Source organism: Leopardus geoffroyi, chromosome B4 (assembly GCF_018350155.1).
Source record: "Leopardus geoffroyi isolate Oge1 chromosome B4, O.geoffroyi_Oge1_pat1.0, whole genome shotgun sequence".
Taxonomy (NCBI): domain Eukaryota; kingdom Metazoa; phylum Chordata; class Mammalia; order Carnivora; family Felidae; genus Leopardus; species Leopardus geoffroyi.
In genome coordinates this window covers 43,865,734-43,888,871 of record NC_059341.1, presented here as the reverse complement: position 1 = coordinate 43,888,871, position 23,138 = coordinate 43,865,734, and the positions used below count along the sequence as shown (strand labels likewise).

General features: G+C 37.0%; 1 protein-coding gene across 2 annotated transcripts; it reads left to right on the top strand.

The window, feature by feature from the left end:
- The first annotated feature begins 2,777 nt into the window (after nucleotides 1-2,777).
- On the top strand, nucleotides 2,778-19,926 carry CLEC2B (C-type lectin domain family 2 member B). Of its 2 annotated transcripts, XM_045464120.1 has the most exons (7): nucleotides 2,778-3,242; nucleotides 5,462-5,670; nucleotides 5,790-5,839; nucleotides 10,196-10,297; nucleotides 13,236-13,399; nucleotides 17,627-17,730; nucleotides 19,205-19,926. In XM_045464120.1, exons 2-7 carry the CDS (start codon nucleotides 5,549-5,551, stop codon nucleotides 19,311-19,313), a joined length of 651 nt encoding a protein of 216 aa, XP_045320076.1. In that variant the 5' UTR covers nucleotides 2,778-3,242; nucleotides 5,462-5,548; the 3' UTR covers nucleotides 19,314-19,926. The 2 variants fall into 2 exon arrangements, with proteins under 2 accessions (XP_045320076.1, XP_045320077.1); XM_045464121.1 differs by lacking the exons at nucleotides 5,462-5,670; nucleotides 5,790-5,839 and having other exon boundaries at nucleotides 2,791-3,242.
- The last annotated feature ends 3,212 nt before the right edge of the window (nucleotides 19,927-23,138 follow it).

Here is a 23,138-nt window from a genome sequence, read left to right as displayed (position 1 = left end):
TTGTCATTACATATTGTTAGGTCTGAATTTCTCCTGAGTATCAAGGGTAACAGTTAATCTTAGTTATCGGCCTTACGGTCAGTAGGGGAAGGAAGGGATCTTCATAAGGAGGGTGTGTATTTTCTTTGATGACAGAGGATTCAGAATCATATTTAAGCAAGGATAAACTCTAGACTTTAACAATGGAGAATATGCCACTTTCAAAGGTCTACAGAACTCAACATTTACAGGGTTCTAGTTTTTTTTTAAGATTTTTGAGAAAGATTTTGTGAAAAGACACTACAAATGGTGGAAAGTATTTGTGTGTGTGTGTGTGTGTGTGTGTGTGTGTGTGGCAAAGGAATTATTTCCATATTGTTTAAATACTATTTTACAACTCATTATATATATTTTATGGGATTATTTGCCTTCTTTTTAGTGAGCTGTAAGATATAACGGATATAAGATATATATCTTACACTTCACTAAAAAGAAGGCAAATAATCCTGTAAAACTGGCGAAATATTTGAATAGAGAATTCACCAAAAAAATATATATTAATTGCGTTAAGCATATGGGAAAATGCTCAACAGGTCTTCAGAGATATGCAAACTAAAACTATATTTAGATATCACCACATACCTACTGGAATGATGAAAATGAAAAAGACGGACCAACCACATCAACTTTTGCTGTTGATATAGAGCAACTGCAACTGTTGTACGTTAATCGAGGGAATAGTACAAACTCCTTGGAAGATGTTATACGTTTATAAAATTAACCACATATTTTATTTTTAAGAACAGCTTTATTGAGGCATAATTTATATACAAAAAACTATACGTATTTAATGTGTACAATTTGATGCGTTTGGACCTATGGAAACACCCATGATACCATTACCACAATCAAGGAAATAGACATATCCATCATCGCCCAGATGACATGTTGAGTGTTCTTATCACAAAAAAAGAGGGAGAGATACAAATATATTTTCTATATGACCTAGGAATTCCACTACAAGGTATTTCCTTGAGGGGCACCTGGGTGGCTCAGTCAGTTAAGCATCTAACTCCTGATCTTGCCTGGGATCATGATCTCACGGTTTTGTGAGTTCAAGCCCCACATCGGGCTCTGGCCTGACAGCACAGAACCTGCTTGGGATTCTCTCTCTTCCTCTCTGTCTCTCCCTCTCTCTTTGCCCCTCCACCCCCTCTCTCTCAAAATAAATAAATTAACATTAACAAAATTTTTTAAGGTATTTCCTTGAAAGATTAGAAAATAAATGTCCACAAAAAGACTAACAGAAATATTTATGCTGCTTTTATTTATGATAGTCAAAATGTGGAAATAGCCATATGGAGTAATGGATAAGCAAATTATTATATATTCACACAATGAAATTCTCCTCAACAATGAAAAGGAACGAACGGCTGGTCTGCCATAATATTGATAAAACTCAAAAACATTACACTGTGCAAAAGTTACGAGACTCACAAAAGTGCACACTGTGTGATTCTGTTTACAGAATATTCTAAAACCAGCAAAACTCATCTCTGTTGATAGTAGGTTAGTGGCTGCCTCGTTCTTGGGATGAACCGCAAAGGTACATCAGCAAACATTTTATGGTGTTGGAAATATTTTATATTTTGAGTCAAATTTTATATCTTGACTGTCGCTCTTCAGGAACAAAACCTAAATTTCACCAGCCATCATAGTGCCGTCCCTATATTCTCTTCTATATGTATTTCTAATAGTCCTAAGGGTAGAATATTTTGGCGACAAGATAGAATACGTTCAATTCTCCCCAAACTTTCAGTTTTCTTTCTGTCCCAAAATGGAAGGAACCCTTTTGTTACCTGCATTTCATCTCGCATAATTTTGTTTTGAGAGCTGATAGACAGGACCAGAGCTATATATTGAAGCCCATCCAGGAGAGTTTAATCCTGTGTTAAACAGGATTATTCTCTTCACATTTTTTTCCCCCTTTTCATTTCTTTGTACTCTACTTCCTCTCTGTTCTCAATCCCTTTTCCCTTCACAGTGTACCTGTCAGAACGAACGTGGTGTTGGGGCGCCTGGGTGGCGCAGTCGGTTAAGCGTCCGACTTCTGCCAGGTCACGATCTCGCGGTCCGTGAGTTCGAGCCCCGCGTCGGGCTCTGGGCTGATGGCTCGGAGCCTGGAGCCTGTTTCTGATTCTGTGTCTCCCTCTCTCTCTGCCCCTCCCCCGTTCATGCTGTGTCTCTCTCTGTCCCAAAAATGAATAAACGTTGAAAAAAAAAATTAAAAAAAAAAATAAAAATTAAAAAAAAAGAACGAACGTGGTGTTAATCCTGAAACAGCTTGTAGGAAGTCAGCTATTTCTCTGTAGTTTGTTAACGCATTTACTGAAAGAGAATACGAAATCATTTGAAAATTTTCTGCTGAGGACAGTTTTGAGAAGGAAACTGTTTCCTGCTACCCTAATACTAGCATAATAGCATTACCATCTTCAATTTTGATGATAACGTTCTGAGCGCCTTTTAACTTTATTTGCCTCTTTTTCTTTTGTTCAGTGTGTGTATGTGTGTGTGTGTGTGTGTGTGTGTGTGTGTGTGGTGGCGGGGGGGGGGGGGGGGTGGTGGTGTAGGTGTGCCTGTGGCTATGATTGCCACTGAGAGAGAAAACAGTTTTTGTTCTCGTTTCAGTAACCCATTTAAAACACAGCTTTCTTATCTTTAATTTTAATTATCTTTAAGACAGTCTTTCTAAACACAGGATCATTGAGACAGGATGACTTAAATCATGCCTTTTAATCAATTAATATTCTTATCTCCCATGGCCCTGGAAGGATGCTAGTTAGGTGCTGCTCTTGAAACAATTGAAAAATAGCCTCTGGAATATTTTTTTTGTTCGAATGTTTCGATGGGACTCCCCTGTTGAGAAAGTCAGAATCTATGAGTTTGTTACTTCTTTACCGTTTAGTTAACTTCCTGCTTCTCTAGTAATGTTTTTTTTTTTTTTTTTTCATTTTACAGGAAGATATTGTGGTGAGAAGACAACAGTTTGACTCAATCATAGATGTGCTGTTAACTTTCATTTTGTTTTTCCAAAGTAGAGTAACCATAGTGTGAAGCTGCTATAAAAAGAAAATAGACAAATAATAACATTTTTACACTAAATTTAAAACTTTGAAGACGGCTTTTGGACGGGATGACACAAAGCTCCCCTGTAGTTACCCAGGCTGCTGGCAGCAATCAAGGAACTGACGAAAAGAAACAAGGTAAGGACATTCACAATTGTTCAGAACGAAGGTTATTTATGAAAATTCTGACATGCAGTGTTAAACAAAGCCTTCAAAGGCATGAAGTGGATTTTGTTGCTTTTTTTTTCCCCATCAAGGCAGAAAAATCCTTTTTTGGGCTAACGTCTCCATACAATGAAAATTGTGATGACAAAATTCAGATTTGCCATGGACTGTTTTGACTTCTTAAAGGGAGATCGACTTATCTGAACTGATAGTGGCGAGGGATTAACTACAGCTTAAACCTGTTCAAGATTTAATTTCATTTTTACTAAGTATTTAATAAAACCACTACTGGAGAAAATGTTAAATCTGATCCATGTCCACATTCAACATGCAGAATGCAGACACAATAGGAAAAGTCTGGCCAATTTTTGTCGTGTTTTAACAGTGAGTGGAGTCAAGATAAATTGGACTCTGGGGGTGCTTAATAGCAGAAAGTAGACTCCTCTCCCGCTCTCATTGAAACAGTTGCTAGTGCTCGGACATCCTTGAAGATGTCTCTGGCAACCTTACACACGATAAGAAAAGAAAATGTACCTTAAAAAAACGAGAACTAGAAAACCACTTGGGAGCTTTGGATGCACTAAATAGCAAGTTTGGAATATGTAAGATCTGAAGTCTAACTCTAGCAGAAAAAGCTTTCAAAGTTATTTCAACAGGGGTCATAAAAAAGGTGAAGAAGAGAGGCAATGAAACGAAAATGCAGTAAATACAACAATGGATGGCTTCGAGATTATGGTGGGTTTTAAACACTTGCCATTTAATTTCTTTCAACCTACTAGTTTATGCAGCAATCTAAAGTGCTGCAGTTTGTGTTAGAATGTGTAAATACTTTATTCCTCTTTTTTTGACAATGTAATCATTTTGTCTAAGGTTAGATCAAAGAGGGTTGGGGACAATGGGATCAAATATTAGCTGATCACATGAAAATATCAGAACCAAAAGTTTTACAGAAAGCTTTCTAGCCACTCATCCAATCAGTGTTAATTTCTATCTTACATCTCAAACAGTGTGAATTTACACATTTTATGTATAAATAAATTTTATATATTATGTATATTATGTATATGTATATAAATATATATAATTTATACATTATGTATATTATATATTACGTATATTTTATATATTATGTATATGTACAAAATATTATGTATATTCTGTAATTTACTACATAATATTATATATATTATATTTAACCTATATAGATGCATAATTTGAACTTCAAAAAGCCCTTGTTAAATTTAGTGCATTGGACAATTTATTTTTAAATATTTTATTTTTTCATTTTTCTTTTATTTTATTCATTCCGCTTGTTGGTAATTTATGATTTTTTTTCTATAGCTGTCAACTAGGGAAAAGGAATTTTATTTGGTTTTACATTTATTGGTCACCCTAGATCTTTCCTCTTATCTCTCCTTGGAGAAAATTAGAGATGATTTTAGTATATGTGCTGCGGAAGACAGCTTGAAGATCAGGCTCAGAAACTGAAACTAATTACTTGAGTCCGTGAAATTTTTCTATGGGGAAAGTAATTGGAATCCTTAGCTGTTTAGATTACAATAGGGATGAGTGTAAAACTATTTTAGTTACATTTATTAATTAAATAGGTTTTTGCTGAGTTACCCTGGGATGTTATCTATTTCTTACATTCCTTTGTTGAACAGATTATGAGGGCTGAGCAATTTCTTTGAAATTCATCTCTCAATACTAAATTCATAGCAGGAAGGAAACATTTTCAGGGGTTTTTTTTTTTTTGTTTGTTTGTTTTTTGGATAATTTGAGAGAGAAGGAACTTATAAAATGAAAGCTATTTAAATTGAACGTAGAAAATTAGATTTTAGGGCTCAGGAAATGGATAGATTAATTAGAGAATAAACAGGTAGCATGTTTAAATATGTACCTGCATGTTCAGAAGTGCAATAAATGTCCAATTCATTAGTGCCTTACATCAAACGAAATGCCACTCCAAGTCTCCATCCCGATGAGCTGCTGGCAGGACATTTAATCTTTGCCAATTGGTGGTATTGAGAAAGTTGGGGGGGGGGGGGAGGGGGGAGGGAGGTACTTCCAGCGTTATGTGAAGTTTCCCAGCTTTTAGGCAACATAGAAGCATCAAGAGTCTTGAGTCACTCCTTTTCTCTGATTATTTGTGACCAGATATATCCCAACAGGGATTAGCCTTTTGATTTTAGTCCTGCTAATTCTGTGCTACGCCTAAAACAAAAGCCACAGTGTTTCTTTACCACATTCACGGCGCCAGCATCTTTATTGACGCTGATATGGTCTGCCCACGGGATCTGAGGTTGTCACATGCACCACAAAGATACATCGTCTACCAACTCTGCCCTGGAAAGGACTCTTGTGTCATAATGCAAATTAGCATTTCTAATAGTATCCGGAGGTACGTGCCCTTCTTTCTTTGTGTTGCCTTCAGAGGCACTTCCTCTTTTTAGAACTCCTCCATGATTCTTGGATTAAGCCACTTAAAAAGCTAGATTTTTTTTTTTTTTTTTAATGAAGGGTCATTGATTTCAAGCAGCTTCGCGTTTTTTCCGGCAATCATTCTGGAGGTAAGGATTCCAAAGAGCCTGGCTACCCACTTAAAATAATAAATTACGTTTTAAAAATTCCACTTAGGGGCGCCTGGGTGGCTTGGTCGGTTAAGCGTCCGACTTCAGCTCAGGTCACGATCTCACGGTCCGTGAGTTCAAGCCCCGCGTTGGGCTCTGTGCTGACAGCTCAGAGCCTGGAGCCTGTTTCCGATTCTGTGTCTCCCTCTCTCTCTGCCCCTCCCCTGTTCATGCTCTGTCTCTCTCTGTCTCAAAAATAAATAAACGTTAAAAAAAATTTTTTTTTAAAATAAAAATTCCACTTAATATTGAGGTAAATAGTCTTCACACACGCCACAAGATAAATAAAATATGGAAAGATGGGAGAGCTGTAACATGAGAAAAAAAAATACCACAAGCTTTCTTTTAGTTACTACGATAAGCCTGACCTTCTGAAATGTATCAACATATATATTCTTTAATTAAAGCCAGAAAGAAAGATAGTGTCACTTAATGGATGAGGAGATAATAGGCCCACAATAGGTAAGAAAATAAATTTATACGCCAGAAACCTTTGATCAAGATTTTGAACCTGAGACTCTTTCGTCCACTCTGCCAATTCCCAGACAAACAGAATGGCATGGTGACATGTTGACTTAGTTGATAACAGAGAAAAAGGAGAAAACGACTTCTTTTCTTGACACCTGACACTTAAAAAAAAAAACTAATAAGGAAACAGGGAAATGCATGAGGTGGCACTTGCAAGGCGATCACAACCCCATTAGAAAGAACGTGGACTCAAGTTCTGAACTACGGCATAGGCAGAAACAAAAGGTTGAAAAGACAGATGTGCGTTTTGTTTCTTCCCTTTTGGACCTTTGCCGCACTGGATGTAGGGTCATTTCTCGTACCTAGAAATCTCTCCATTTGTACTTCAGACCACAACCCCTCTGCCCTCTGCGAGAATTTTTTTTATGTTTATTTGTTTATTTTTGAGAGACAGAGAGACAGCGTGAGTGGGGGAGAGGCGGAGAGAGAGGGAGACACAGACCCTGAAGCAGGCTTCAGGCTCTGAGCTGTCAGCCGAGACCCCTGACCCACGAATGGTGGGATCATGACCTGAGCCGAAGTCGGACGCTTAGCCGGCCGAGCTACCCAGGCACCCTGAGAATTCTTCTTTTTAATTTAATTATTCCCTCTCCCTCCTGCCTGCGTTGACAACCTATCCCTTCCATGTTAACCATCCCCAAATGCATGGAAACTTTAAGTGGTGCATCTTTTTTTTTTTTTTAAATCCTACAATAACTGCTCATCTCATTCTGACTACCTACCTCTTCGCTTCCTCTAATTCCCACAGCACAAGTTTTTGGAATCCACCTGCTGATTTCACTTCGTTACTTCCAGCAGTCTAACATTCTTCTGTATGACTCTGAAACCACTCTATCAAGGATACCAGTGGCCTCCAAGGGTTCTATTTTTGCTTCTATCTCCACAGCTGCCACCCCTGTTTAAGAGATCATCGTAACTTGATTTGTCGGAGTTATAGCTCCCTAAAAAGTCTCTCTGCTCACGGGTCATAGGGAACTTTAAAAACATAAAGGTGGCCAACGCCAAACACCTACCTAAAACAATTCAGTGGCTTCCTGTTATACTTTGAAGAAACTCAAGCTCTTTCGCAAGGGTTTCAAAGCTGAGCATCATTTTCCTTCTACCTAGTTGCGATCCTCTGCTACTTCGGGCTCTATCACACGTGTTACTTTGCCACATTCTTTTCAAGTTTTCCTGATTCAAGGCCCTCGCATTTGCTGGTCTCTTTGCTTAAAAGGCGACTTCTGGTTTATTTCACATAAATGGCCGCTGCTCATGTTCTCCGTCCAGGTGTTAATGTCATTTCCACAGAATGGCGCTCCCGGCTACCTTTCCCTGTCATTTTCCCTTTTATCAATCAGAGCATCCCGTTTATTGCCTTCCCACACTTGTTGCAACTTGCAACTTTTAAATTCGGTTTCATCAGTTTCCTGGGTCTGTTTCACCAAATATAAGTTCTAGGAGGGCAGAGATTATGCATGTCTCGTGTGGACTATTAAATTTATGGAAACTAGCACATCGTAGGTGATTACTAAATATTTGGCAAAGAATGAACAAAAAAAAAAACACCATGCTGGTTCAAACGTGATGCATTGCAGATACTACAGTCCTTGCTGACTGCAGAGCTTTTGAAATTGCGGATGCTCAGAAGAAATGCACAGCTAACGACCAGACTTTTCAGAAATTTGGCAGAAATCCACGAAGTTAGACATAATTCCCCATTATCTTTCTCACAGAGTTGAAATAATAACACTTTGGTGGCTCAGAAACAATGCTAGTTTTCTCTTTGTTGCAGTCCCTCTCCCTCCTTACGGTACTTTAAAAAAATACTTTATTATGAATTTCTATGAGTACCAATATCTTCATATGTTACTCATGATGGTGTAGATTACTGCAGTACTTGTGGAAGAACATCTAATTGATATACGCCAGTTTGCTTATCGTTGAATTTTTTTTCTTAAGGTAATTAGACAAGTATGTGAGATATTTAAACTATGCTCATGCTAGTTCTGGATAAAACTGAAAAGGGTGGGGCAGCCTAAATACCCATGAGAAGACTTTTATTTTTTTCAACAGCATAACTACATGAAAGTATTATCAGCCATTAAAATTATGCTGTTAAAAGGGGCGCCTGGGTGGCTCAGTTAAGTGTCTAACTTCAGCCCAGATCTCGATCTCCGGTTTGCGAGTTCGAGCCCCGTGTTGGGCTCTGTGCTGACAGCTCAGAGCCTGGAGCCTGTTTGGGATTCTGTCTCCCTCTCTCTCTGCCCCTCCCCTGCCTGTGCTGTCTCCCTCTCTCAAAAACAAATAAACCTTTAAAAAACCCCATAAAATAAATAAATAAAATTATAATGTCAAATTATTCTTTTACTTACGTATAAATTTAGCCATTGCTCTGAATGAACAACCACCCCCAAATTTTCGTGGTTTAAGACAATCCTTGTATTGCCTGTGGTTCTATGGTTTAGGAATATGGGTACATTCAGTAGGAATGTCTCCTGTCCCCTCTGTTATGCTGGATTCCAGAACAGTGAAAGTAGAAATTCTAAAGTCCCGTAAGCCCTGGGCTCTGAAGTTTCAGTTCTCTTCTACCACCGTCTTGATTGAAACAAAGCATTAGGCAATTCATATTCAAGGGTTGGGAAACACTGTATATCTTTTGATGACAGGAGCAGCAAAATGTGGCAAAGTGATGGTGGGCACAGGGGGACAGGATTCACTGGGGGGCCATTCTTAATGGTCAACCACACATGAGAAGAACCAATTGTTAACCGAAAACATTAGAATATAAAACAGTGGGTACATGACGATGGCACTCATTTAAAATTGTGTGTTTATGGGAGATGTTGTACATGTGAAACTATGGAGAGAAGGATGTTAACCCAAAAGATGATGCTGGTTATCTCTACGTAGTATAAATTGATATGTGCTTTAAATGGAATATCTTCCACTCATCCACAAAGGAAAAACAGTTCATTCAACAACAGAACAGTTCTTCACTAGGTGGAAAAGATAGGAACGATAAACGCCCTCCATAAGTATGCCCGTCTATGAAAGTAACTCCTGTAATTTTTAGAATTTAATAAAACTTTACAATAAGGGCGGATACTTTCTAATCATACAAAATAATACAAGATACAAGTGTTTTATTTCAAAAAAACCTATATGCCATTTTTCCCCAAATGGGCACTCATAAAAGAAAAACAATTCTTCACTGAATATTTATTCTGTTCTCCTGACTTTGCAGAGGAGGAACTATCAGACCAAAAAAACAAAACAAAACAAAACAAAACAAAAAAACCTGTCTTGTCCAAGTTCCCTTTGCTTGTTTGTAGCAGAAAGCTCAATTCCAAATCTTCATGAACTTTCATGTATGACATACTATCTATCCTTCAAAGCAAAGTTTTCATTAGTTAGAAAGTAGAATTTCTTAGAAATATTTAAGGACTGTTAGGATGTGCTGATATTGCACCATAGAAGAAAGATACTGAAGGCCCTGGGGGTGGCTCCAGGCCTAAAGAAATTCTACCCTAAACAATTCTACCTATTTGATTCCTTGGACTATAGCAGTAAAATCCACGGCATGGTAACACGTGGATTGAATGTAATGATCCTAAGACATTTCAAAAAAAACCAAGGTTGTTGTTGTTTTCTACATAACACGCAGAAAGAGTATGTTTGTGTCATCTTGTGAAATATCAGAATAAATTGCCTAAAGAAGTTTGTTAGTTATGATTATGAATACAAATTTCGTATTTCTTTTACCTGTCTAAATACAACTTTTTTCAGGTATTAAGGACAAGTATAAGATGATTCGTTTAACGTGTGTTTTATTGACAATATTATCCAGCATCCTTCTTCTTCTTCTTCTTCTTCTAACTAGTTTAATGGGTGAGTAAATTACATTTTTTTATGTCTTTACTTATTTTTTTCTCTCTTAGGGCTTCCTACTGAACGATCATTTTCTTTTCTGCCTCATTCATGATCTTTTCTCATTATTCTCACTCTTTTCCCATTATTCATGATCCGTAAGGAGTGTCAATGAATGGATTGTTATGAATTACATGACCTACATAAAGCATTGGGAGACACAAAAATGATGAAGACGAAATCGTTCACCCGAATAATTTCACATTCCATCCAACATTCCCATACCAATGGCAATCACTATCTTGATTTCTGTTGCATAAGTTGGTTTTGCCCATTTAAGCATTTTTCTATGAATAAGATCATGCAATTTTTATGTATTCTCTGCATCTTGTTTCCTTTGTTCCACATCATGTTGGTAGGGTTTTTTGTGATATAACATGTAGCAAAAGTTCATTGACTCATTGAAGGGGGTTGGAAAAATGTTCATGCAAAGAACCAGAGAGTAAATAAATTTGGTTTTGTTAGCCATACAATCGGTATTGCAAGTTCTCCATTCTGCATTTGTGGTATGAAAACATTGCCCATGACTCACAAACAATTGAGCTTGTCTGTGTTTCACTGAAATTAGACACGGAAATTTGAATAGCGTATAATTTTCACATGTCACAAAATATTATTCCCCTTTTAATTGTTTTGATTTTTCTATTATTTTTTACTGTTGACTATTTTAAAATGTAAAAACCTTTTCATCTCTGATTTTGGCTTCAGGTTGTACTTTTCAGATCCTTGCTATAGAGTATTTCATGCTCTATATCAATCACTCTATTTTGACGGACATTCAGGTTGGGCCACATTTTGACTACTGCAAATGATGCTGCTTTGAACATCTTTACACTTTTAGCCTTTTAGTGACTAGTGGATATTGTGTGGGATATACTTATGAGAAGAATTATTAAGCCATGGAATATGCGTAGGTCAGTTTTAGCAAATATTTCCATAGATAGTAGATAGTCCAGCCCAAAGCGTAAGAGAATGCCAGTTTTTTTTAACATACTGGTCAACACTTTGTTGCCAATTTTACCCATTTTTGCCATTCTGATAAGTGTGTGTTGATACCTTATTGTGACTTTAATCGACATTTTCCTGATGACCAATACTGTTAAACTCCTTGTCATATTTATTGCTCACTTAGCCACAGTATTTTGTGATGGGTATATTCAGATACTTGGTCCATATTTTTGTTGAGTTACCTCCTTAGTTTTTGTTTGATTCATAGTGTTATTTAGTATAGTAGATAAAAATATTTTGTAAATGTCTTCTACTATGTAAATATTGTAAGTATAGTAAAAATCTTCTTTAACTATGAAGCTTAAGTTTATTTTCTGTATGATGTCTTCCAATGAATGGAAGTTCTTAATTTTTAGACAATTTTAATCTAAAAATTTATTTTCTTGGGACGCCTGGTTAGCTCAGTCAGTTAAGCGTCTGACTTCACCTCAGGTCATGATCTTGTGTTTAAGAAACAAAACAAAAAAAGGGAAAGAAATGGGGGGGGAGAGAGAGAGAGAGAGAGAGAAACCAAGCAATAGACAATTATTATAGTGAATAAACTGATGGTTATCAGAGGGGAGGGAGGTGGGGGATGGTTTAAATAGGTGGTAAGGGTTAAGGAGTGCATGTATCATGATGAGCACAGGGGGATGTATGGAAGTATTCAATTACTATATTGTACACCTGAAGCGAATGCATGTTAACTAACTGGAATTAAAATTTTAAAAAAAAGAAAAAGGAAAAAAAAGAAAAAGGTGTTAAAGCTTTCACCTTCTATAGGTGCTTGGCATCAGGTGACTGTAGGTGATAATTTAATTGTTTTACCTTCACATATCACCAGCACCCCCTTTACAACTGGTGTTTGAATCCATGCTTCTAAAGAGAATCACATGGACAATTAATACTCATCCTTAAGATTTTGTTCCTTTAGACCCATTTTTGGTACCAAAAACTGATTCAGCCTGGGTGCGTTTAAGAAAATAGTCTCGGAAAATGTTAGAACAGGACTTTAATATGAGAATTAGGGATAACATGGCTGTGGCAGGAGCCGGCGAGTGATGATCTGGAAAGCTGTGTAGCTGGAGGAGGAATAGTTACTGATGACTTTGGCTTAAAGCATTAATGTGTTTGGAGAACCTAGAGATTCGGGGAAAGTCTAAAAATACATCTAGCTGTCAAGAGTACCAAAGGCAAACTCATTAAAAAGCTTGGGATGACCCGTTGGGATGAGCACTGGGTGTTGAATGGAAACCAACCTGACAATAAATTTCATATTTAAAAAAATAATAAAATAAAGCAAAAAGTACTACAAAAAAATAAAAAAGGCTGGGGACGTTCCTATGCCCTATGTCTCTGAGAATAATGGCTCTGCCCTACTTCCGCCTTCAAAATCTCATGTAGAGTCTTTTCAATGGTTAACTCAGAGCCATAGAGTGATGGCGACACCTAGTTGACAATAAGCAGTCAACACACATAGTGTTAATTTTGTATTCTGTTTTATTATTTTCATTGCTTCCTTAGAGGTTAAAACATGTGTCCTCCATTATAACAGTCTAATATAAATTAGTATTTTTATTACCCCAGATAATGCTAGGATTTCATTATATTTCACTTGCCCCAAGACGGTAAAGGTGACTTAACACAGATAAACTCACACTAGTAGCCCCATGAAGGCTGATGCATTACTGAGGTAGGAGTTGAAAGGAATATCAGCATCCTGTCAAATCCTGAACTGCTATCTTTTCAACTAACGTGACATTTGGTTTTCACCTTGTTGTGTGATAGATGTGCAATTCTGGTCGTGATCATGATCTTTTACCTCATGACCTTGTCTTCCCCAATTGATCTCAAAATACGGTGGCATAGTGTTTCATCTGGTCTTTGATATATGTGTCTGTCTCATTTCCAGCTACACAATGTCTGCGTACTCATCATTTCTGCCCAGATGATTGGATTGGCTTCCAAAAAAAATGCTATTATTTCTCTAAAGAAGAAGGGGATTGGAATTCAAGTAGACATGACTGTATCACTCGAGGTGCAGACCTAACTATCATTGACACAACAAAAGAAATGGTAATTTAACGCACCATTCTTACAAAATTTCTTAAGAAGGGGCATTCAAATGATACGATAATGTAAATTTTTTTTCACACATGCCTGTCTATGAAGAAGATGTTTAGAACATGCCATGTGAGGTAAAGTTGGAAAACCTGCTGATGTTCGGTTTGAATAGTGTTAAGACTTAACATCAAGCAATAGAGTTGACAGCTATGTTTATATTTTAAGGAGTATAAATAGAATAACTTCACAAAATTTGGAATCCTTTTATTGTTTTTAAGTTATTTATTTATTGAGAAAAAGAAAGAGAGAGTGCATGAGTGGGGCAAGGGCAGAGAGAGAGGGAGAGAGAGAGAGAATCCCAAGCAGGCTTCAACCTCAGAGCCCGACATGGGGCTCAAACCCATGAACCGTGAGATGATGACCTTAGCCGAAACCAAGAGTCGACACTTCACCAACTGACCCACCCAGATGCCCCTGGGATCCTTTTAAAAGCCAACACTCCACAAAGACATAATTGTTTCACGAAGGATGGGATTCTCCAGGCTACCCCCTTTGAGGAACCTTCCTCTGACTTCTCAGTCTTGCTTTGCTGTCTGTCTCTGAGATCCCTTAGCAGCTTTTGTTGGAGCACTCACAACCAGCAGATGTGATGGAAAGTTTTCTTAGATTGAAGCACGGGCTTCCAGTGAACACACACTGTGTTTTATCTGAAATTGTTGCATTTGCTATACCACAAAGGCAGGTACAAATTAAAAGTTTTATGGATCTTTGTTTAATAAATACTGATTTACATGGCAAAAATCCCAGGAGGGAAAGAAATCTCCAAGAATTTTAATAAAGGATTGCAAAACTACATACTTCTGCACTTGTGAAATCTACTCTTTCCCTGAATCATGTATGCAATAAGCAAATGCTTTTACTCCTGTTTAGTCTTTTTAAAAGCCAAGGGGGTCAAGGGGCGCCTGGGTGGCTCAGTGGGTCAAGTATCAGACTCTTGATTTTGGCTCAGGTCATGATCTCACAGTTGGTGAGTTCGAGCCCCAAGGACTCTGTCTGCACTGTCAGTGTGGAGCCTGCTTGAGCTTCTCTCTCTCCCTCTCTCTCTGCCCCTCCCCTGTTCTTCCTCACTCTCTCTCAAAATAAATGAATAAACTTAAAAAAAAAGTGAATGGTCAAGATATGATTTCACTCATGTGTGGAATCTAAAAAAAAAAGATGGGGGGCGCTTGGGTGGTTCAGTCAGTTAAGCATCTGACTCTTGATCTCAACTCAGGTCATGATCTCACAGTTCGTGGGATCGAGCCCCCCATGAGGCTCTGCACTAATGGCATGGAGCCTGTTTGGGATTCTCTCTCTCCCTGTCTCTCTGCCTCTCCCATGTTCATGCTGACTCTCTCTCAAAATAAATAAATAAACATTTAAAAAAATAAATAAATGAATAAACAAAAAGCAGAAGCAGACCTAGAAATATGAGAACAAACTGATGGTTGCCAGAGGGGAGGAGGATGGGGGGGCTGGGCAAAATGGGTGAAGGAGACTGGGAGACACAGACTTCCAGCTACGGCATGAATAAGTCACGGGAATAGGAGGCACAGCATAGGAAATGTAGCCAATGATATTGTAATAACCTTGTATGGTGACAGATGATAGCTACACTTGTCATGAGTATCGCATAATGTATAAACTTATTGACTCACTACGTTGTACACCTGAAACTATGTAACAATGGATACCAACTATCCTCAAATAAAAAAAAAAAATAAGGGTCAATATAAGAAGAAATATAACTTGAATAATACACAATTAAAAAGGGTTTACAATGTAAAGCAGCACAGCACGGCATTTAAAATTGTTAAAAAGAGAATTTTCTTACTTCTGTGGGGAACAAAATATATTTCTGCCCTCTACCTGAGATTGGTTCAAATTCAAACGGGTGCAAACCAGACTGGGGCAATTTACAGATCAATGCGAAGACACTCAACTTTTGTTTGCAACAAAAGGTAGAGAAATCTGAATAAAAAAAAAAAAAACTAGGTACGTTAAGAGCGGACACAGCAAATCAACAAGTTAGATGCCGACTTAAATTAATAGGAAGAGCATCCTTGGTCAGTAGTTTCACTTACGAATTTTGCAAGACTTTTGCAATGAATGTTCTGGGAAATTCTTAAATTTCCCTTTACAGTTCCTCCTGGGGAAAAAATGTCTAAATCAGCAGCAAGGTGGAAAAATAACGAGTGCTCATAAAAGTTTTGAGGGACAAAGAAATATCAGGCAAAATATTTTTAGAATCTTCACTCACAGGAATCTTGTCAGCACAGACTAAAAAAAATAGTGAATATCATGGGTCAAAAACATACCAAAAATACTAGGTTTGAACCTAAGAGAAGTCATTAAACATATCTTTGAAGAATCATTACACTTTTTGGATCAAGAAAAGAGACTTTGATCCTACAATTTCCTGGTACATTTTGAAGGTCATAGATGCCTACCATGTACTACACGATCTGGGCAAAATTTAAGTGACAAACAAAATGAGGTAAAGCAATCTGCGAAGGAGTGATCAAAATAATCTATGGAAGAATTTTAAAGGACTCTTTATTTAAAACAGCTTAATTAGAATATTATATATGCTTACTTAAATTACAAAATGTTTTCTTTAGTTAAAATGAGATGAAGCTTGTTTCATGAAATATTGCTCATATTTATTCCCACTAATGTAAAGTTGTCTTGCATCTTTAACAAGAGGCCACATTGGTATGCCTTTAGTGAGCAAATAACAATTAACATTTTTCATGGATAGGTTTTAGGACACTCACCTCCCTGTTCCCTGTCACTAAGACCACAACTACCGAAACTCATCCAATTTTCTTCTTTTGTTGTTCTCTTTTCTTTTCTTTTTCTTTTTCTTTCTTTTTCTTTTTTTCTTTTTTTTTGTTGAGAGACAACTTGTGCACATTGGAGGAAAGGCAGAGGGACAGGGAGAGAGAGAATCTCAAGCAGGCTCCACGCTGAGCGTGGGCTCATCACTGGGCTCGATCCTACAACTCTAGGATCATGACCTGAGCCAAAATCAAGAGTTAGAAGTTTAACCCAGGTGCCGCTCAATTTTCCCAATTAGGTGATGACATATATCCTGTTGGTGGTCAATACGGTTATCCTTTCTCGCATTTTTTCTGCCTTTAAACAACCTTTTCCTAAAGCCTAAAATATGAACTGTCCTCTTCTTCCTTGTCCTCTGTATTTATTATGGAATATTCTATTCTTCTCTTCCAGATACACCTCTTAGATCACATCCTATATGCAAGTGCCCCATAAGGATTCAAATACTTCTTTCTTGTAAAATAAACTTTCACTTTGTTTTTGTTATAGCCATAATCTTCTCTTTAGCCAGGAAAATATTTTCTAACTCTATATTTACATAAATTTCTTCAACATAAATGAAACCCTGTGAATCCAGGGGCAGTGTTTGATTAATCTGGTTCTTTTATAAACCCAAAGCTTAGCTCAATGAGAAATTTTTTTTCAAATAAATTTATGAAATGCTGCAGAAAATGGTATATTAAAATGCAAAGATTATTAGTGTCACTGTTATAGATGGGAATGGACCACAGTGTTGTGAACCGTATCCCTTATATTTATCATAGAATTGAAACATGGAGTGATACAATGTCAAGGTTATGGTTTCCCAGATATTTAGTGGCACGATAGATTCAATAACCTTCTATATATAATTCTATGGTAAAAATGCTCCAAGGTAGCAAGAAATTTCAACATTGAATAAGGAGAAAAGGAAAAATAGGGTAAAATTATATTTTTTTACTGAATGATCTCATCAGAAGTATATATATATATATATATATATATATATATATATATATATACTGTTTATATATATATATATATATTTTTTTTTTTTTTTTAAAGAAAGGCTGTGTGAGAAATCACTTGCAAACTCTGGCTTTCCAGAAGTTTAAAATTTTTAAATCCTGGAGGAATAGTTTTCCATATTGAATATTTATAAATTTGGAATCAAAAAAGGATCTTAAGAAAATTTATCTCATATCTTTGTTTACAGATAAGAAACCTAAGGGTCAGAGGGTAAAATACATTTTTCAAAATCCCATAGCTATTTTTTGGCGACATCTATTGTCTTGCTCCCCATAAACTGCAAAGCAAGAGGAGCACAATAGTTTGTACTAAAAACTAAAAAAATATATCCAATTTATTTTGTCTCTAAAGGATTTTCTTAGGCGATACAAATGCACTGCTGATCACTGGATTGGGCTGGAGATAACAGAAAATCAAACACTACAATGGGTAAATGGAACCATGTCTAAAATATGGTGAGTTTCTTTCTTTGGGGAATTATTTAAATTTAGATAGCACAACCCTCTGTAGAACCTCAGGATTAGCTATATTTCTCTAAAACCCAAGAGTTCGGTGTGTGTTGGAAAAATGGGATCGGGAAAATTGTATCATGTATTGAGATCAGTTCAAAGAGTCAATAAGGGAGGTTGGAAATCAGGATCTAAGAGGAAAGGTCTTAGCTGGTTATTTTGAAAATATGAATTTTGAGATTCATAAACACAGACCAAGAAGAAGCCAAAAATCTTTTGCCTGATTTTAACCTATCTTCTCCAAATTGTATCTATTCTTCAAGCTTCATGCTCCCTGTTTGCTGATATCTCTTACAGTTCAAGGTCAACTTACTGTTCATTTTAACTTGAATTTATTTGGGCTTCACATCTTCCATTTTGCAATATAGAAAGCTGGATCTAAAGGCCTAAATTTACTGCACACGTGACCTTAGCATAACAACTCACACGGTGACCGCCAGCTACTTAGCCGCTTAGTTTATGTTAGAATTTCCCAACAGCAACACAACGGACATTTTGGACTGAATAATTCTTTGTTGCGGGGAGGGAGTACTGTCCTGTGCATTTGAGGATATGAGCAGTGTCTCTGGCTTCTACTTATTAGGCAATTCTCTATTGTGACAACCCAAAGGGTCTCCAGATGTTGCCAAGTGTCACTTGTGTCTGTGTGTTTGGGGAACAGAAGGCAAAATGCCCCTGGCTTAAGGACTATTGGCTTATATAAACTGACAGTTCCACTGATTACATAGAACTGTGTTAATGGCAGTTTAACAGGTATAAACTCTTGGAAGAGAGACTGTTATGGTCCAATTTGGTACAGATATCTTCCCCTTAGCAAGAGAAGTCTGTGCCACACCACATTTTTTTAGGACTCTGGACAGATATTTTTTAAAAAGGGGTCATTAGGCAAGAAGAAATCATAGGAGTTTTTAGAAAAACTGTTTTTATTTCTATTTTAGAGAGAGAGCACAAGTGGGGGAGAAGATGAGGGGGGGAAGAGAGAGAATCTTTTTTTTCCCAATGTTTATTTATTTTGAAGGAGAGAGAGAGAGAGAGAGTGCAGGTGGGGGAGAAGCAGGGAGGGGGGGGTGGGGCAAGAGGTTGGAGGAGGGGTGGGGGGGGGGACACAGAATCCAAAGCAGGCTCCAGGCTCCGAGCTGTCAGCATAGGGCCCAACATGGGCTCGAATCCATGAACTGCAAGATCATGACCTGAATGGAAGTCGGACGCTTAACCGGCTAAGCCACCCAGGTGCCCCGAGAGAGAGAATCTTAAGCAGACTCTATGCTCAGTGCAGAGCCAGATGCAGGGCTTGATCCCACGACCCTGGGATCATGACCTGGGCCGAAAGCAAGAGTTGGACACTCAGCAGACTGAGCCACCCAAGGACCCCCAAGTCACAGGAATTTTTAACACATAGTGTTTAACCCCTTTATCGTAGGTTTCCGGTGAGAGGAAATGAAAAGTGTGCTTACCTCGATAACGATGGTGCGGCAACAGCTAGATGCTACACAGACAGAAAATGGATTTGCAGGATGCAAATGCACTAAATTCAGGTTTCTATAGTGGAATTACAATGCAGGTGCAATGATCTTTGTAGCTGGTTTTCTCTCCTCCTGTGTAAGTTAATTTTCAACACTCTACTGCTTTAGCCTGATAATACATCTTGATAGTTGTTAAAATAATTTCCTCCAACTTATTTTTCTACTCTTCACATGGCCTGTACCTTTGCTTTTCTGTAACATTTTAGAAGAATCTTGTAATTTCACAGGATCTCTAGGTCAATTTGAGAAGTGTTGTGTGTATTTACGGTATTATTTTTCTATTTATTTATATGTTTTGTATTGTGTTGGTCTTCTTGAGTAATCTGTAATTTTTCTAATGAGTCGTGAATGTTATTTATTATATGTGCCCATATTGAATGTATCTGATGTTTATGTTATTGCAATTGTATGATTTTATTACTTTTTAAAATAGTTACTTAATATATGGAAATGTAACTGTTTTGGCTATTCTTCTGTTCAACATACATTCTGAAAACGTCCAATTTCTAACAATTGGCGGATTCTTTTAAATATTGTAAAACAGCACTTTTATTTTTTCTTATCTTATAACTGTTACTTAATTCTTGTCTAATTAAAATGTGTAGGACTTCCAGGACAATATTGACAGTGAACATTTTTGATGTGTTTCACATGTTAAAGAAAATGCTTCTAACATTTCAACATTACCAGTGTTTTATCTCAGTGTTTTTTTAATGCACTTTTTTAAGTGAAGGCAGATCTTGTCTCTTCCTGTTTCCTAAAAAAGAAAAAAAAAGTTTTTATAGAAAGGGACTTTGAATTTTCTCCTGTTTTTTTGTTTCCTGCATTTATTTTGATGTTCTTCCTTAATCTTTCAACGTGGTTAATGACACAAGTTCTCTAATATTAAATAACTACTCTGTATTCCTAGATAAAATTTAAATCGGTCATAATGCTATATGGTATTTATTCTAAATTGATTTATTCTGATATTTATTTTTTAATATCTCATATCTAAATTCATGAATGCGATTGCCCTAAAATTTTCTCTGGATAAGCAGGGATCAAGGTTTCAACAAATCAACAAAGACATGATTGGAAGATTGTTGCTTTACCTTTACGGTATAAAATTGCAAATGACAAATTTAATACATCTAAAAAATTATTGACCAGATTTTATGCATATCTTAGATTAGATTCACATTTGTGATCGTCAATGCACCAGAGTGCCAAACTTTGAGAGAATCACTGGAAAAGAATATTTATGAAGAATATGGCATGATGATGTAATCAGAATGAAGTAGACGGTGCTAGACATGTGCAAACTCAAGCAGATGCATGTTGTTTCAATTTTTTTTTTGTTTGTTTAAAAATGTGTTTGAAAGCACACTTTTAAGAGCCATGATAGTGTGAATAATAACAGCATTGCTAACTTTTTCTCATGAGGAGTGAAACTAGCCAGGAAAGACACACTTAGCAATAAAGAAGGCAGAGATGGTCCTTGGACCTGGACAGGAAGAAGTGATGTGTGGACACTATTACAAACCTGCTTCCACACTCACTGGACAATAAGCAAATGCATAATCAATCTCCTCTATCCCCTGTTTTGAAGATTTATAAATAAGTCATAATACCTTTCGTGGGCTCGTGAATTCTGTAACACATTTTAATCAAATTGTTTGCTTAAATGGAAGCTCTCCCCCACCTACCCCAAGATTCCCAGAATCTGTCAGACTTTACAAGATCAAATATTTATCAGTCAATAATCACACAAGTTCTTTTCAGCTGTAGATCATAATTTTGTTCGGTTATTTAATAGTTATTTATACATATTTAATATGAAAAACAGTGAATTCTATTCCATATGGTAGTAGTAATATTTATAAACTTTAGTCATGTGTAGTTTTAATAAAATTTTACTTCCTCTCTGTTATGGCTTTAATTACACCGCCAAGTGGAAGTCCTAACCTTCAGCATCTCAGAATGTGACCTCATTTATAAATAGAGTCATGAAAAATGTAATACAAAATGAAATCATTAGTATGGGCCCAGATCTCTCTAAGACTGGTGTCCTTATAAGAAGTGAAAATTTGGATTTAGTGATGGACACTCACAAAAGGAAGATTATGTGAAGACACATGGAGAAAAAGTGGCCATGTGACTGAAGTGATATATCTATAACACAAGGAATGCCAAGGATTACCAGCTACCAAGAGAAGCCAGAAGTGGCAAGAGAGGATTCTCCTCTAGAGCAGTCTAGGAGAGCATGGACACTGTAGACACCTTGATCTTGGACTTTTAGTCTCCCCATCTGTGACAGAATAAAATTCTCTTGTTTTAAGCCCCGCAATTTGTGGCACTTTGTTACGGCAGCCCAGCAATCTGATACTTTGTATTATCAAGATCAGCTTATCTCCATTTCTATGTTCCATCTTTCTCAGATATACACCTAAGCTAGGGCGTCCCTTCCTTGTTTCAGGAGACTTCTTTAAATTAAAGAAAATATGTCCTCCCAGCATCTCAGCCTGGTCACATTTGGTTTTATCTACCATTCTGTAAAAGCGGTTCTCATCAAATCATGCCAATCTGTATTTCCATACCCAGTGAAACTGCTTCAGTTAACATCTCACAAGTCACCTCAAGCAGAATGTAACATTTCTTTTCTATTCATTCCTTCTTTAAATTCTGTCTTCCAAGAATTTTTGTGACATCATGTTCCCCTGATTTCTCTGCTCTTTTCAATTTCTGTCTCTGCCAGATTTGTTAGTCTTCCTATAGTTTTAGGCCTTTCATCTTCTCTCTTCCTACTCCTCCCTGGGAGGAGGGATCCTTTATACATCAGGGATCAACATCTACTCTAAGGGATCCTAAATTTAGATATTCAACAATGATACTTTCTTTGAGTTCCATATTATCTAACCGTGGACTCCATTTTAACATCTGAATTGTATCTCTTTTCCTCAAACTTTTATTTAAATTCTAGTTAGTTAACATTTAGTGTAGTATTGGTTTCAGGAGCAGAATTTAGTGATCCATCGCTTACATACAACACCCAGTGCTCATCACAACAAGTGCCTTCCTTAATACCCATCACGTAGCCCATTCCCCACACACCTCCCTCCATTAGCCCTCAGTTTGTTCTCCATTAAGAGTCTCTTATGGTTTGCCTCTGAATATGTCTATAATTTATCATCTTTCCCTCAAAATATAGCTCTCCTCAGTCTTCTAAATGTAAACACCATCCAACTAAGCATATAAAAACAGAAACCTGGTTTTACCCCTAACATTGGCTTTGTTCCTCATCTACCATCTTTAGTCAATTTAGTAGGAATAAATAGAAATACTCGGCAGGTAACCCACGAGCAGAACTGTTTGCTGGGTGTGTATTGCTGGGGGAGGAAGGTGTGAATCTGAGATGATGGTTGATGGTTGAAGGAGTAAATGAAAGAAGTACATTCTCAAAACCTAAGCACAATTTAAAATAGTATACCTCTCTTTCAAGAAAGTTAAATTTTCACTGTTCATAATAAATCCTATTAATTTGTATATTTCAATTCACTGCATCTCCAAAGCTTTAATACCAGCCCATCACCTGTTGCCCAACAGTCACCTAAATTAATTCATAACTGGAACACTTCTTCATTTTCCTTTTCCCATATGGTAACCGGGATAATGGTACTAAATCTCGAAACTGACCTGGTTACTCCGCTAACTCAAGCTTTTTATTGGCTTCCAATTGCTGTTGAAATGAAAGTGAAAATGTGTGACATATAAGACACCTCTTATTTTCCAGCATATTTCACATCCCGTTTATCCTTTCTTGGGTCCAGTAACACTACCTTTGCATTTTTA

Excerpts from the sequence above, each read along its gene's own strand:
- CLEC2B (XM_045464120.1), top strand. The coding sequence starts at position 5,549 with ATGGTCTGCCCACGGGATCTGAGGTTGTCACATGCACCACAAAGATAC. Across the intron at positions 5,671-5,789 it reads ATTTCTAATAGTATCCGGAG|GGTCATTGATTTCAAGCAGC; the intron begins GTACGTGCCCTT and ends TTTTTAATGAAG. Across the intron at positions 10,298-13,235 it reads TCTTCTAACTAGTTTAATGG|CTACACAATGTCTGCGTACT; the intron begins GTGAGTAAATTA and ends TCTCATTTCCAG.